Raw genomic sequence first — 15,571 nt, forward strand, 5'->3', positions numbered from 1 at the left:
TCTCTCTCTCTTTCTTTCTCCTTATTTGGCTGCCTCTGTGCTCCATGTAAACTTGAAACTGAGATGGTGTCCCACTCATGGCATTCAAGTCATGTTCTTAGGTACTTGTAATATTACACCTATTGTAGAGGGAGTAAGAAGGGTTTTAGAACTCAATTTCAATAAGGTTTGACCTTGGAATCTTGCAGTTTCCGAATTATTTGTGAATTATAATACCAGAGTTAACAAACACAAAGACTGTCTATAACCAATAAGGTGTGCAATCAATATGTTATGTTAGAAGTTCAAAAAGTCATTTGGCAGAATACAATTTCTTATTGCTGCACCTTGCCAAGTTATTCTTTCAGATTTTGCACTTCGCAAAACAGCAAGAAGAATTCATTCAGAACACACATTTTGGATCTACACTTTACACATTTAACATTGTTTGCTGCAACGCTGCTCTCATACTGAGGGGAATGTGTGAACCTCTTCCTCACAAGATGGAGAACAATTAACCTGGAGCACTTCTCCTTTATGACATGACACTAAAACAACCACTTAACATTTGCAGCAGGCTGTGATTCAGCCACATGAGATCAGTATTCATTTACATACTGAATGGGAACTCAGGCAACAGTTTCTGCCGGAGCCCCAATTACACAGTCCGACCTGAAGTTTGCTCTAGTGCATCATGGGACTTTTCAGATTATCTCCTTCCTGCCTCCAGCCACGAATCACTTGTGTTCTCCTGTGTGCATTTTCTTGTTCTAAACATGTTTATGGTCTTGTTTTAATCTGTAAACTATATAAGAGATCAAATACTTAAGGTTGAGACAGTAGCACTGCATTTATTTTCCTTTTAGTTTTTATTTTTATTTATTTTTACTTAAATTATTATTGGGTTTTTTTGCACATTTTACCAATATCAAACCACATATATGCAAAAATACATCCAGAATAAAGGATAGTCTCAAATAGAGCTGCATGTGCTTGGATTAACAATTCTTATACATACATACCCATATATTTAGGTCAAAAAGACATTGAAAGGAAACAAAAGACAAACCGAAAGCCACAACAAAAGCAAAAACAGGAAAGTAGAAGGCAATAAAAATAATAAATAGAAATAACAGTGACATGTAAGCGTTTTTCCTTACTTGAAATGCAACGTCAAGATCTGATTTTGAGCTTCCTAATCTGTGGTGTCATTAATTGCCTTTTAGTTATTTTCCAGACATGTAACATTCAACATTTGACTTCCAGTTCCAATCAATCTTTTGAAGTCAAATTATTTTATTTTTCATCTCAATCATTAAGCAATATTGCAAAAGTAAGGGTGCTCCCCCTGGTCACATTCTAATCACAGCTAAACATAATCTTTTCACCCATTAGTCACCAACATTTCTCAAGGTGACCAAATAAACACTGTCCTTTCAATGTGGAAATATTTTTGTTAAATGAAAGGTTGGTTTAAGAGATTCCTTGGGTTGATTGAAAGTCAGAACCACTTTGCTTAATGTTTTATTTTTTAGTAAATCAACATCTTCATGAATCACACATTTTGTAGAGAACTAAGCGAAGTTGGAAATAAATGGTGGAGAAACAACATGGTATGAGGCTGGGCGAGCAAGTTGAAAGTGGTAGAGCCAGAGGGCTGCAAGGAAGAGAGTGTGTGGGCAGGATGTGGTCACTAAAGCTGGAAGAGTCAACTCTCCCTGCTATTGTTGAGGAGGCTTGCTGCCTTGGAGGGGGGAAACACACCATGAAATCCTCTCTGAGGATTATTAAGGAGCTTCTGCTGGAGATGCTATGTTCTGAGGGCCAAACAAACTCTGGGATACTTCTTCCATCTTGTGATGAAATAGCACTCTGCTAGAAGCATTGACGGTCATGGGAGAACAGCACTGAGGAAAAGCCTAAAGGTCTGTTTAACAACACAGTCCACTCCTTCACAGGTGCATGTGGCCATTTAATTAAAGTAATTAGAGTTTATAGGTCAGGCCTGGCAAATACAGCCCTCAATTACAACTCTACAATTACAATCCTGCCAATGCCATTATTCTACAAAGTTTGAGTCATTCAAGTTTATACCAAACTGTGTGTGGGCTGCACTTTGATTTTTCTTGTTCTTTTCTAGGTCATTGAATAGCTCAAGGCTAGACACATTATAATTCTTCAACGTGTTGACTCGATAATACATCTATGTATGTGTGTAAGTCATAGTATAGTAAGCAGATAGAATAACACCTACCTGAACAACCGCAAACCGTTGCGCAAACAAACCAAGATTTTAAACGATGATACATATAGGAATTTAGAGACGTTCTGTCAATACGCGCCGGCTCTGTCCAACCAAAACAGGAATTGTATCTTGCAAGTTGTTTAGCCGACTGTACTCACATAAAGGCCAGTTTATCCCACTTACGTTTACTAAATAATCCCACGAGCGAGGGTTCTCAAAACAGTTGCATGCAGTGGGTTTCACAAAGGTGGAAAGTAGTTACCTGACACTGGGGTTTCTGGTGCCCATTTCGACCCTGGATGAAGAGACTGAAAGGATGCGCGAACTTCATGGCAGCTTGGCACAGCTACCTGTCTTCCGGGCACGGGAAAAAGCAGATACAGGAGGCAAGGGAAGAGCGCGCCAGATAGCGAAACGCCGACCATGGTACACCGCCAAAACTTAATCAAACCAGAATGATTTAAAAAAACGGAACAGTGCGCGCAACGTATGAATGTCAAGTTACAGATTTTTCTCCCCAGCAGAAGTGCAAGTAAGTAGCGCGGCAGCTCCAAGCTTCATAGTGGTAAGCATCTCTCTTCTCACGGTCAGGGCAAGGTGGAGAAGAAACGTTGTCCTTCTCCGCAAGTGCTGTAGACGGTCTAGTGTACCAGACCAGTCGTATTTAAGTTCTGTATAAAACTGAGGGAAAAATCTTGATACTTTCCCTTACTCAAGTAACAAAGTAGGACATCATTTAAATAAACTTAAAAAGCTTCCTCACTAGTCTGAGTGCCGACATCGTCCGATAGACGCATGAGCTGTGAATTAACATGCGCGTTATCGCTTACTAGTGCGCGCGCCACAACAGACTAAACCCACTGATTTATGCCTTTTCATTTGCATGCGTGAACGCGAACACAAGCGCAGGGATGGTACATGTTCATTCATTAAATTAAATGTTAAAACCCCAAGTGAACCATATACAATGTACACGTTACAGCCATAATAGGGTAACATAGCACAGGGAGAAACCTTTCCACATCTGCCATCACAATTTGTGTTACTTGTTTCACTGTTATCAGTCAGTCTTATGTACCATAACTCTCTGTTCAGCTGCTCAACAGCTAATGAGGAAAGCTTGCTGCCACCTGACAATCCCTACTGTTGACCTTGCCTCCTTCCTGCTCCCATCCTTTTACCAGTGTTAATAAATCAATTGAAAAATATGTTGTTGAATAACAGCAATTATGCCTCTAGGATCCTAAGTCCTTTACTACTAACCCTGATTGTAAGGTAGTGTTATACCTTGTGTTCTTTGGGTTAAGCCCTTAAGAAGTGCATATTCTGCCATCTAGGGTTCAGTTATTGTAACAGTCCCCTGCAGTCACTGTCTCTTCATATTTGCTAGAGGAAAGACCACATAAAAATCTACTTTAATTGAAATAGTTGTATTGACAGGAGAGTTTGAGTATTGCTTTGAAACTAACTTAAATGGAATACAACAAAACTTTTCGATGCATGATTTAAACTGTCATTAAAAGGAGCCAAATCTCATGTGAAATCAATAAAAAAAAATGTTTAATGTAGTCATGTATTCTTGCACATATTCTTTTTCAAATCCAAACTCCAATTGAGTTGTAGAAGCACTCAAGACTAACAACATGTTTTTATAAATGTAAAGTTGTTTGAAAATCAATAATACTCAATATTTAATAATGATTTCCCAGATCAAGTCAACTAAAAGCCAGCAGAGTAGCAATTAGATGATAGGGTTCCAGTTAAGTGAGACTGACAGTTCAAGCCCTACGTACTCAAGAAATATACAACATACCTCTGAAGGAAAGATCTTGATATAGATTTAAGGATTTTATGATTATGCTTTTTGAATCATTAGGCAAAATATATTTTGAGTATCCTTAGATACAATTTTGCTTTCGCTATCTTTTTTTGATCCTGCAATTATAGTATAACATTAAGATCCTGAAAGTATTCAATCAAGTTTTCATACCGTCCTTTGGAAGGGCGGATCTGGCGGATTACAGATGGATACCGTGCAATTTCTTTTTTTATTTCGGCAATCATTAAAATTGCAATGTCATCCACCCGAAAACAGCAAGACAAAAATTCTCATTGCGGTTACTTGTCCACTAATACACACAAACCTACCTAGCAATTACTGACACTAGGAATGTATCTTTTCCTAAATGGTTCACTTTATTGTGTCTGCACAGTTGTCACCAAAAACATAAAAATAAGAAGTATTGTGATTCATATTTCCTTTATCACATCTCAGTCAGATGACCCTCTGAGCCACAGAGAGTTTTGCATGGATTTGCACAACACATATTTGGAGAGGCTGACAGCAACCCTGCAAAACTCCCTGAGAACCCCATGAAGTGTAACGGACTTGTCTTTCAAGACAGTTCAAATAGACTCACAAGAGAGAGTGACTGGAAATACTAGAAGTGCACACAATGTAGGTGATGAATGGGTACTACCTGCACTGTGAGCACTTTAGAACTGCCAACACAGACATTCTTTTTCAAAAGAGAACACAAATATATTGTTATCAAAGAACTAAGAACTATGAAAGGGAAATAAGATTTTACAACATGATACAATCAAAGAATAATTTGTACATTTGACCAAATGTACAGATGCATGTCTGTACATCACCAAATGTCCAGATAGTACAAGTTCTCCAGCCAGAAGGAGCAACTAGGGCAGTAGATTGTAGTCTACTTCACTAACTACACTAGATGCACCTTAACTGGAGAATTATAGGTGGAGAGATTTGGGTTTACCATTCAAATCCAAGAACCAGAGTATAATTATTACCTAGAAAACAGATAAGAAAGAAAACATTAGGCTTTGAAAACATACAAAATAAATGTCAAGCTAAGGAGCTCAACTATATAAACTTGAATTTACTTAAATCATAGGTGAACACGATATAATAATCTAACATAATAGGTGTAGTAGCATAGGCTTATCGGATATTTAGTGATTTATGGTGGCCACAAACACTTTGGTTGGCTACAAACAATGGCTGTAAAATGTTGGCTATCCGCTGTAGTTTTGTAACCACGGAAATTGCGCATGGAACCAAAAGTGGGTTTTTAAATGATTATGAAGATAGTTGTATAATTTTCAAATGGGTTTATACAACTTTGCATTAATTTGATGAGTTTGCTATGAAATATTTACCACTGAGCTAAGCTATGTGGCCAAACAAAGCGTGACCATAGGCTAATGTCCAACAGTGGTTATTCACTTATTTTCTCAATAATTATTATAAATCAACTTGCAACCCAAAAGGCATCCCGGTTAAGACATGCAAGTTATGAAATAGTTAAAGATACATATTTCGCTGTTACCTTTATGTTGTTTTGAAACTTAACTTGCAGCAGAGCTTTACGAAAGAAGCGCGAATCTACCGTCATGTGATGAGGTTCTTTCCATTCTACAAGATAAAAAGGACCTCGAATAAAGGCATGGGAACTGCATCCGCTATTAGGCTACCCATAATTGCGCAATTAATGTCAAATTCCTTTATTCCTTAATTGGAGTTCAACTGAAGGTTAGACCTCAACTTATTTTTCTGTATAGGTTAAGCGCCAAGTTGAATCTTTGGTTATGCTTCAGATGATAAATGCCTATTTATCTATATTGAACATGTGGCCTTCATGTCTCATTTTGAATGACTTCAAAAACGAATCCTTTGAAAATAGTTAACAAATGATTAAAAGTGGTTTACATTTGAACTAGTATAGCCTACAACGTTTATGGAAATAATACAATACATCAATGCTGCCTTAATAACCCATACATTGCATAGCTTAATAGCCAACTTGATCCGCTTAAAATAGTCTACAATGTTCAAATTTAAAATTGTGCAAAAAATGTCCTTCAAACAAAGGAATATTTCAGTTAAGAGGATAGGCTCTAAAAGATAAGACAACCTACCTCATTTAGCAGCCCTCGAACAGTGATGGGGGACACAGGGGCAACAAACTATGCACAACTTCAACGTGTGGTCTCAAAAGTGTAACGTAGCCTACCTTAACACGCAGATGTTGTATGTTCAGCCTTTCTCGTTTTTCTAAAGTCACAACAAAAAGCTTTTTCATGCATGAAATTGTATGAGCATCTTTTTTGTTGTTTTTCCCTCTGCGTGGGGGTGGGGTAGTGTGGAGACGACGCAATATCTTGTTGTAGCCTATATAGGCTGTCTTCCCTTAACTTTATATGAACAGAAGTTTCTTTGGATTCTTCTTTAACAATCTCTAAAATGTATCTGTAGGCTAACTAAGTATAGCGTTAGGCCTACCTCAAACCTAGCCTATAAAATAATGTAGCCTATTGTTCCATTGTCCATCCGCTCTGCCCTCTATTAAATCCTGTGGCCAAGAGACCCAGAAGGCTTGTGACCTGTAACCTTTGCAAACCCTACCCCCACATCTCCACCAAACCAGTCTAAATAATTATCAGCGGCCTCTCCAACACATCTTTCTCAGTGAATCTTCCAGTGTGTTGTTCGTGCGAAGTTTTGCTTCGAGAGGACATTACTTGTTAAATAGTCTCACCAGCTACACCAGACTTCCATCCGTTTCCCTGGCCTGGGTGAACTTTGACCCATTTTTGCAGACATATTTTACATTGACAGAATGTGAGGCAATGTCAGGCACGTGAGCAATGTGTTTCTGAGGTTATTTATTATGATTTGATTTTGTTGCATATTTTCTTTTTTTTTCACAGCCTACCTATTGTTTAATTTGTCTTCATAGAACTTAAAACTACTTGATTGTAGACATAGGCCTATTATTAATACTTTATTCAATAAGATCTAGCCTAGGTCTAGATAAGCATACTTCAATAAAACACTTTTGAATGCTGTGCTGTTGACAAACTTTTACAACGTTTTGCATCAAACACAGCCTGAGCGACACGTTTATTTTACTGCGTAATTTATCGAGTAGAATCCAAACTCGTTATGAATGTGTGGCTTTCAGGCACTGCGAATCTAAACTGACGAGGAAGAAAGTGGCCAACCTCCCGCGTTACCGTTACTTCCTGAAACATGAGCCTACAATACATTTGGCTTCCTAGTAACAACGATCGCAACTGAAGCTACTAGCTGGCTAACCGTAAATGAATCAAGGTTCATTGGCCCTCCGTTGTTTTCGAAGGTATGTTTGCGCTAATGCATATCGATCTCAACAGTTTTCAGTGTTTTACCACAATGCAATCTTCATGTTTAGCCTACGATATCTTGTGTTTCTCCATATTTTTGTAATAACTTCAGTAACAGAACAAAACAACAACCGATCCAAACATTTTACATTTCAATCTAGATGGCATGGTTGAGAGACGGAAGAGAAACATGTCTCTTGATGAAGGTGAATCAGAGGAGAGTCACTGGGTGGAGACACTTTTTCCCCCTCACTTCTCCTTTCAGAGTCTAGTGGAAAACAAACAGTCCACTGGTCAGAGTGACAAGTCTGGGGTCAGGGCACCCTGGAGCCCAGCCACTCAGTACTACCAGGAGGGCTCTGGGAGGCAGTACATCTACAAGGCTTCACTACGTGCTCAGGACAGAGAAAAACCAAGAAAGGAGGAGTTGGTAAAAAGGATTTCCACAGATGACTCTGAAGAGAGAGAGAAGCATATGTATGACAGTGATCCAGCGCCTAATCAAAAGGAAGAGGTCACAGGAGGGTCGAAAGAAGGAGAGAGCACCAGTTGCATTTGGACTAATCGGGATATTGATGCCTTTAGGAAAGTTCTGCGTTCGATGGAAGAGGACCGGGGCAGGCTAAGATCTCAGCTCAGGGACACCCTGGTAGAGTTGCGAGGGCAGGAGGACACGATAAAGCAGATGCAGGCTCTCCTTGAGGAGAACGAGCAGAGTCTGGTAAAGGCCAAGCATGATGCAACACTGTGGGCTATAAACATAAAAGCTCTGCAGGCTGAGGGCCAGAGGATGACTGTCAAGCTTCACATGGAAGCAGAACAGGTCAAACACATCATGGAGGAGAAGACAAGACTGGAGGAGAGACTGAGGACAGTTTCAAAAGAGGTACACAATGTTAGGAGAGAAAACTCTAACTTGACTTGGGATATTAAAAAGCTTAGGAATCATCTGGGAACTGAGATGGACAGACAAAAAAAGGCCATGAAGTTGGAGCATGATGTGGCTCTGCAGAAGTTGCAGCAAGAGCTGGAGGAGACCAAGTCACAACTGCAGAAAGAGAGGGACAGCCATACACGCAGTTGTACCGCTTTGGATCTTATGCGAAGGCACTTTAACAACCACTCACATGACAGGGCACAAGGAACACCACGGGACAAGATCACACATAGTTAACAGTGACCATAGGGGTACCTTTAACGCATGGGCAATTATTATTGTATGTTGTTTTGTGTGTGCAAAGAATAAGATATACAAGTGAACAATGGTGTTTTAAAACTTTAATTTCATATGCTTCCAAACATTCACCTTTTAAAATAAAGCTATGTACACTTTAAATCCTCTCCCACAGTAAATAAGGAAAATATCTGAAACACAAAAGGCTATGGGGGAAAAAGAAGGCAATAGAGTGAAAAAAGTAAAGCACAAAAAATGTTTACAGTTCAAATGGAAGTATCTAATCAAAAACCATTAAGCTAGGTTTGATCTAGCCAATGAGTTATCAAATAACCAAGAGGTAGGGTCATGAATATATAGGCTATATTTTTTTTAAAGGACTTAAGGGGGCCACCAGTTTCCTTGGTAGCATCTTTCTGTTCTATTGTTTTACATGTGCGACAACAGGTTACATGGATTTTCCCAAAACATTTCAAAGAACCTTCAAGGAAACCACACTTCTATTTAGGATCATTATAATTTGGTTTTGTTGTAGCTTACATGATTAAAGATATTTATGGAATTTCTGAACTCAAAGGTTTACTTTTGTATTTGTGAAATAATATTTAATTGCTCAATAACAACAATGTATATTAATGCCAACTACTATGCTAATTGCATCTGGTGCTGCTGTAAATTCAGTGCTACATGTTTGGGACTTGTAATGCATACTTTTCTTTTTATGTATTAACTTTGGTTTAACAAAATCAATAGGAGGTCTGGACTTCCACATACATGGTCTTCACAATCAAATAAAAATGCTTAAGTAAGGCAACATTCATATTTTTGAAGGGTTCATACTGTAATTCATTATGAATTGACATTGGAGGTACCCTTCAAATACATTTACTTAAAAGTCTGGTTTTTACAAGAGAAAACCAAGTCCCACTCCCTGTTTAAATTAGAATAAAAACATTGATTTATTTAGCATGCATAAAACAAACCACTGCTTTTTATCCAAAATTTCAAAGAAATTGCCTTGTCAAGGAAATATAGGATAACACAGCACTTACAAACTCAAACCCCATGAGGTATATACTAGAAAATTGTGCAAACAGACAACGTACTATATTGTAATCTGTTATTCTGCAATTTAAGTGACATCAGGTAAGGCAATGTGCTGTTACGTCATGAGAATCCCATTAAGTAGTTTACTGATGTATGCAAACTCTATAAGAAGTAACCCCTATTTTGAAAATGTGGCCAATGGGGGCAATAGATTCAATAAACACCATATCTATTTGGCGTATGCAAACTTTGACAGTGCAGGTCATTTTGAACATAAAGCCTCCATATTTGGACTACCAGTGAAGTTGTGACAGCGAGAAGCAATGTTTAACTACTTTAAAAATAATTCATTCATCTTTCATTCCTGTGAGAACCACTGACCTGTCATGATGGTATAGGTAACACCTATGGGTAGAGCACAATGCTTTAAACCATCCAATCAGGTTGGATCCAAGGTTACCTCAACAGAGTTATGTTGGAAACATGAACAGAGAACACAACAGGGGCTTGGAATACAGCATTGATGCAGCTTGTGATGAACCTACGTAGACTTGCATCTTAGGAGCATCTAAACTCGGGCAGATCCTGCTGCTCTGGAAAATGATCCCTACATAAAACAGTGTAACATTTGTGTTGTACTACTTTTGTCCCATAGATACTATGCATTAGTAGGCTAATATTATTCAAAGCTACTGTACGTCCTATCAGTCGTCTGCAAAGCAATTGCAAGTTTCAGCAAGCAATCGTTTCATAAAAAGGACACACCAGTTCCAACCAGCAAATGCGCATGGCACGAATGTCCAGAGAAAATAGAGTGCTCCATCAGTGACCAATCAGAATATCTTGGCTGACCGCATTTTCACAGAATTGATCATCTGGTCACCCTGCAGTGCTGTCTGACACATTTCTATTTTTGTCTCATGGACCATATGTCCCTACCCCAGCTAAAGACTTACACAATTAATCGATTCTCGCTTGGTTTGAGTTTGGTCTTATCACATCCTGTTTCGGACAGTAACCACAGCTGGTTCCCTTCCCTGATCCTTCAAGACTGGCACACATGCCGCTAGGGACAGAGTATTAGATAGTTAAGGTCTTATCCAGCATGAAGACAATTAATTACTTTGACTGACTGTCCCAAGAGTAATACTAGTATTGTCAATTTTCTTGAAATCATCCATCCATGGAAAAAATAGGTAGGTCTTCAAATAAAGCAATAAACCCATATAATGGAATTAGTTCAGTGATGAGGAAGAAATGAGAGTTTACAATTCAAATGTTAACCATAGAATAATACCCCAAGCAAAATCATTCTAATTCCTAAAAGATCAACTGTAAATGTATGTAAAACCTTGCAAGTCTAAAAGTTCCTGTCAGCTTTGGGTAGAGGCATCTGTCTCTTCATAAGATCAAGACACCTATTCGGAATCTCCCGAAAAAATTGCTCACATTTGCTAAAAAGGCTAATGGCTGCATAAGGTCCAACATAATTTACTGCCTATGTGCATTTCACATCTACTTAGTGAAGTAGCACTATGGATCAAATAACAGTTCTTGGCCCACGCGTAGTTTGTGCCTTGAAATCACATCCATGTTCACACAATGAAAACTGAAACAAAGTTTAGGAAGGAGTTTGTACAATATCTTTTCCTATGTTTGAAGTTAAGAAGGAAGAATATTGGATTCTACAGGAGCATGTCTCTCTCTCTCTCTCTGTCTCCGAGTGCTCTAAGGCCCCAACTGACACCACTACTACTCATCCCACCACCACCTGTGTGCGGACATCCCTCCTGCTCGCTTACGCCTCCTCAGGGGCTGTGGGCCTCTTCAGGTCACGGATTTGCTTGATCAGGTAGTTCTTTTCATCGCAGAACTGCTCATCTTCGGCCCGGTCGGTCTGGAAGTGGCTTAGGAATTCTACCAGCTTGGCCTGGTTCTTCAGCAGGATGTCTAACACAGGCTGAGTCTTGTTAGGGTTAGCCACAAACACCTGGAATTGAAAAGATCAAGGCATGGAGGTATATATCAGTGAGGTGTGATTCCAAAAAATACCATACATGTATGTAAATATTGGGGTAACAGAAAAGGACTACGAGCATGAGGTGTATTGGAAAGTCTCATAATTCATAACATACACACCTTAAAGACATGGAAAGCCTCAAACTGAATATTGCGGCTGTTATCTCTCAGCATGTTCATCATCAGCTTCAAATTCTCGGCTCGACTGATGTACTTGGTCATGACAGTGAAGTTGTGTCTGTCCAAAAGAAGTTCTCCCAGGAGCTAGAAAATAATTATTTGCATAATTCAGAACATGACAGCTATTAAAGTTTGTGGTTTAGGATGTACTGAACAGGGGAAAGGGTTTTTGATCAATAACTACGTTTTCCTAAAGGTAAAAAGCTTGTCAGATGTACCTTTAAGGACTGACGCTTAGTGACGTAGTTTTCGGAATGCAGGAGCTTCTCATATTCTGTAAAAACCTAAAAATAGAAAAATGTTCTTACAAAATACAAGATATACTGATGCATGATGTAATATTGTTAAAAATCCATGCAGTACTACAAAATCTATACTCACCCTGTCGTAATTAGTCTCCAAGAAATCTGCACACATGATCTTGTGCCTTGTGAGTAGATCCTTCAAACAAAAAGATCAAACTGAATTAGGCCCAGGTGGGATTCTGGCATTTACCTTTCTTGGAAAAAACACACATTAGATCACGTAGCCACTAAAGGTAACAGCTAATCATGTTAGATCAGATATTAACTGTTAATATTAGATTAAGTTTCCCTTCTGTAACAGGCATTAGCTATCCTTTGTTCTACTCTGTAGATAATGACGGAGACCTGAGTACAGTGCTAAACTAAGTGCCAACTAAGAAAGGTAAAATATGAAAGCTACAGCTGGAATTCTGATCTGGTTGGATTCTACACGTTATTGCAGTCAATAACCGATTCCACTTGGATCTCACTGAAAAGATATTTCATAGTGCAGTGGGATTGAGTATGACAGACAAAGTGTGAACAACATTTTGTATGTTTTGTAGATGTGCACCCTACCTTGAATGAGGCAAAGGCGTCTGAGGCAATGTCAAAAGTGGACAGCTCCACATAACGGAAGAAGCAGTAGAAGTCCTCTGAGAAAAGCACGGTACGTGCCAAGGGCTCATGGCGCAGACACTCCCTCAGCATCATCCCACAGTTCAGGGCCACCTCCGCACTCTCGTACCTGTCAGGTGCATCCAAATCAAGAATAAGTAGGCTTTTGTATTCATTTAGGAGAAAAATGCTTGAACACAGAGTTAAACCCATGTCCATCTTGGAGAACCCTCAAACACTATTATATAAGAGTGTGTGTGGTGTGCTTCGTCAGCTGCAGTGGCAGGACATATGGAGTTGACAGTCCACAGAGCATTTCATATGCATATGGGCTTATCACATCTACAGTAGAACTACTGTTGTTAGCAGGTGAGGTGTGACAGACGAGGGGCCTTAACACTCACCCTTTCAGCAGCATGAAGAGGATCTGTGGATGTGAAGAGATGTACTCGACAGTGGGCGTACGAGTGCCAATCTGACGCCGCACAATGTTGCTAAACAACTGCACCACATCTTTTTTTCCCTGTAAAAAACCAACTTGTGTCAGTCTAACAAAACGAAAATGTGAGAGCAGCACATCGGCTTTCAACTGCCTTTCCTGTATCGATTACCACCACATTCCCCCCATCTACTATGAACTACTTACTGAAGAATCAATTCCGTTTTTTGCATCCAAAAAACACATACAGTGTAAGTAAGAGAGAAAGTCCCCACCTCAAAATCAATCCTCTGTAGATTTGCAATGAGAGCAATGAGGAGGTTGGTGTTGTAGAGCTCTTGTGCCAACTGAGCAACTGCCTCGGTTTGGGGCTCCTTGTCTCCTGTGCCACACAGCACTTCTTTTAGAGAGGATAGGTTCTTAGACACTTCTTCTGCAACCTGAAGAGAGACACATTTAAAAACAGAACTTACAGCCAAAACCCAGAAGTGGACATATCACACATTTCATACATGCAACTTCTGCATAATGCCTCTGGCAAGTGTTGTCTCACTTGTAAGATTAATATTTTTATACAATTGCATCCATGGGAATATCTGTAATAATATGTGTCGAGTGTCAAAGATTAACATGAAATCATATCTGACCTTTTCACATTTTTTACTTTCTGTAGCATCCAGCTTTTCCAAGTAGGCTACATTCTCCTTCAAACTTTTTACAATCTCAGCCGGACTCTTCTGAGACTTCCCAAATGGAAAAGGCATGATGAGAGGTAAAGGTTGAACCTGTGTGGTCGAGTGAATAAAGGCACCTTCCTCTAAAAATAGGAAAACAATGTCAAACTTGTCACGATTTCTTGAACTAGATGTTATCTTTAAGTAATCTGTGTACTAATAAGAAATAACTCCTCAAAGCTCAAGCAAGTACAAGAAAAGTTCATTTGCCACTTGCATTTTACAGATACACAATCTATAACTGCTTTAAATCAGTCCATGGATGGACTGGAACTATTCAAAGAAACAGTTCTCCCAACTACACGTGTAAGATAACTTGCTAGACAACTACACATCCTAGTTGATAGTTAAACAGATTGGAATTATCAAAACATTTTAAAATTACATAAACATTTAATTTACTATAATTTATAGTTTACACAAGCGAGCCACCTCATTACACAACACAGATAAATTGAAAAACATTAAAGAAAACTAATGTTTCTTCTCCTGGCAGTCTGGGCCGTGACATTGACACGAACAGCCAGGATTAGAAGCCATCAAGCTACTGTACCTACCTAGATAGACTATTTGAAATTTAGGAGACGGCGTTTTTCTAGCCAGCACTACAGTATCAATATAATTGGTCCAATGTGTTTATCTAACAGTAATGTCGTTTCTGAACTAGTTTACAATCCGACAGAACACACGGCCAAGTTGCCAAGTTCTGTTAATTATCGTTAGCTACACAACTATGCTAGCATTAGCTTAGTTAGATAGACAAAGTATGATACTGAAGTGGGTGACAGTACCATACAGACCTTAAATTTTATATTTAAATAAACACTTTGTTAGCTAGTTTGCTATCTCTTTAAAAGGACACTACAAACTTATTAGTATTTTAAACTTCCAGGAAGTTATAACCTATCTAGCTAACCTCACAAATAACAAGCGAACCTAGTTAGAGCTACTGTACTGTACTGTAGCTGTGTAGCTTACGAAACTTCGTGGCCATTAGGGTTTCCTGCTCTGGAAACACAACTTACCTGGTGCAGAAGAGGAAATACTCAAAAATGGTACTCAAGTATTCTTATTAAGCGATAGGTGTGTATATTATCTAGCTATGTGATAACCAGAGGGATCAAATAAGCTAGGCAACTACACAACTTCAGCTACAATCCTCATAGCTATCGTACAATCAATGTTACGCTCGTGACCTGCTAACTCGCTTCGCTTGCTAGGTGTGCTGGGCTAGCTTGTCAGACAACTTCAGCTAACACTTGGTTTAAATGAACTTGCCATCCCGCGGTGAATAGGCGGCGGGCCGGGTTATTGCAATCTGACTGTTGGATTTAATATTGGTATTCAGTTCTCCGTTGAAAGCTCACACACTAAAAATAAATACCCAGTGTGAAGTGCATGGAGTGTTTTTTCTGTCTGACTTAAAGTATGAATCTTTCAATTAGCGTATAGCTGCATGACCAAGCCATGTGGTCTACTTTTACAAGGACATACAAAACGAGTGATCATTCTATTGTATCAGTCCACGGAAGTTGGGCGGTGAGACGGTTGCGCAGTTGGAGTGACATCGTCTGAACCAATCCGAAACTATCAATACCCCCCTCTCTTTCACGTCCATAAGATAATAGTTGAAATCAAACTATCATACGCAAATGGTTAACTGGTGTAGGCTTTCTC

General features: G+C 39.1%; 3 protein-coding genes across 3 annotated transcripts in view; 1 reads left to right on the forward strand and 2 right to left on the reverse strand.

Moving 5' to 3' along the window:
* gpc3 (glypican 3) overlaps positions 1 to 2,649 on the reverse strand; it is a 66,105-nt gene extending 63,456 nt beyond the window's left edge. The window contains exon 1 of the mRNA XM_084699072.1: positions 2,487 to 2,649. Coding sequence (XP_084555198.1) covers positions 2,487 to 2,649 — 163 coding nt within the window. The remainder of the gene's footprint in view (positions 1 to 2,486) is intronic.
* Positions 2,650 to 6,959: 4,310 nt separating this feature from the next.
* On the forward strand, positions 6,960 to 8,685 carry ccdc160 (coiled-coil domain containing 160). The gene is made up of 2 exons (XM_084687452.1): positions 6,960 to 7,395; positions 7,561 to 8,685. Exon 2 carries the CDS (start codon positions 7,566 to 7,568, stop codon positions 8,571 to 8,573), a length of 1,008 nt encoding a protein of 335 aa, XP_084543578.1. The 5' UTR covers positions 6,960 to 7,395; positions 7,561 to 7,565; the 3' UTR covers positions 8,574 to 8,685.
* On the reverse strand, positions 8,663 to 15,251 carry cab39l1 (calcium binding protein 39, like 1). Its single transcript, XM_084687341.1, has 9 exons — positions 14,920 to 15,251; positions 13,808 to 13,977; positions 13,436 to 13,600; positions 13,126 to 13,244; positions 12,683 to 12,851; positions 12,201 to 12,260; positions 12,038 to 12,103; positions 11,760 to 11,903; positions 8,663 to 11,610 (listed from the first exon to the last, which is right to left on the reverse strand). The coding sequence occupies exons 2-9, from the start codon at positions 13,922 to 13,924 to the stop codon at positions 11,419 to 11,421; spliced, it is 1,032 nt and encodes a 343-aa protein (XP_084543467.1). The 5' UTR covers positions 13,925 to 13,977; positions 14,920 to 15,251; the 3' UTR covers positions 8,663 to 11,418.
* Positions 15,252 to 15,571: the final 320 nt, after the last annotated feature.

Source organism: Hypomesus nipponensis, chromosome 1 (genome assembly GCF_054491055.1).
Source record: "Hypomesus nipponensis isolate SF chromosome 1, ASM5449105v1, whole genome shotgun sequence".
NCBI classification, from domain to species: Eukaryota; Metazoa; Chordata; class Actinopteri; order Osmeriformes; family Osmeridae; genus Hypomesus; species Hypomesus nipponensis.

Coding starts and splice junctions, on each gene's coding strand:
- ccdc160 (XM_084687452.1), top strand. CDS start 7,566: ATGGTTGAGAGACGGAAGAGAAACATGTCTCTTGATGAAGGTGAATCA.
- cab39l1 (XM_084687341.1), bottom strand. CDS start 13,924: ATGCCTTTTCCATTTGGGAAGTCTCAGAAGAGTCCGGCTGAGATTGTA. Junction 12,852..13,125: donor CTCTTCATGCTGCTGAAAGG/GTGAGTGTTAAG, acceptor TGCACCTGACAG/GTACGAGAGTGCGGAGGTGG. Junction 12,261..12,682: donor ACGCCTTTGCCTCATTCAAG/GTAGGGTGCACA, acceptor TTTTGTTTGAAG/GATCTACTCACAAGGCACAA.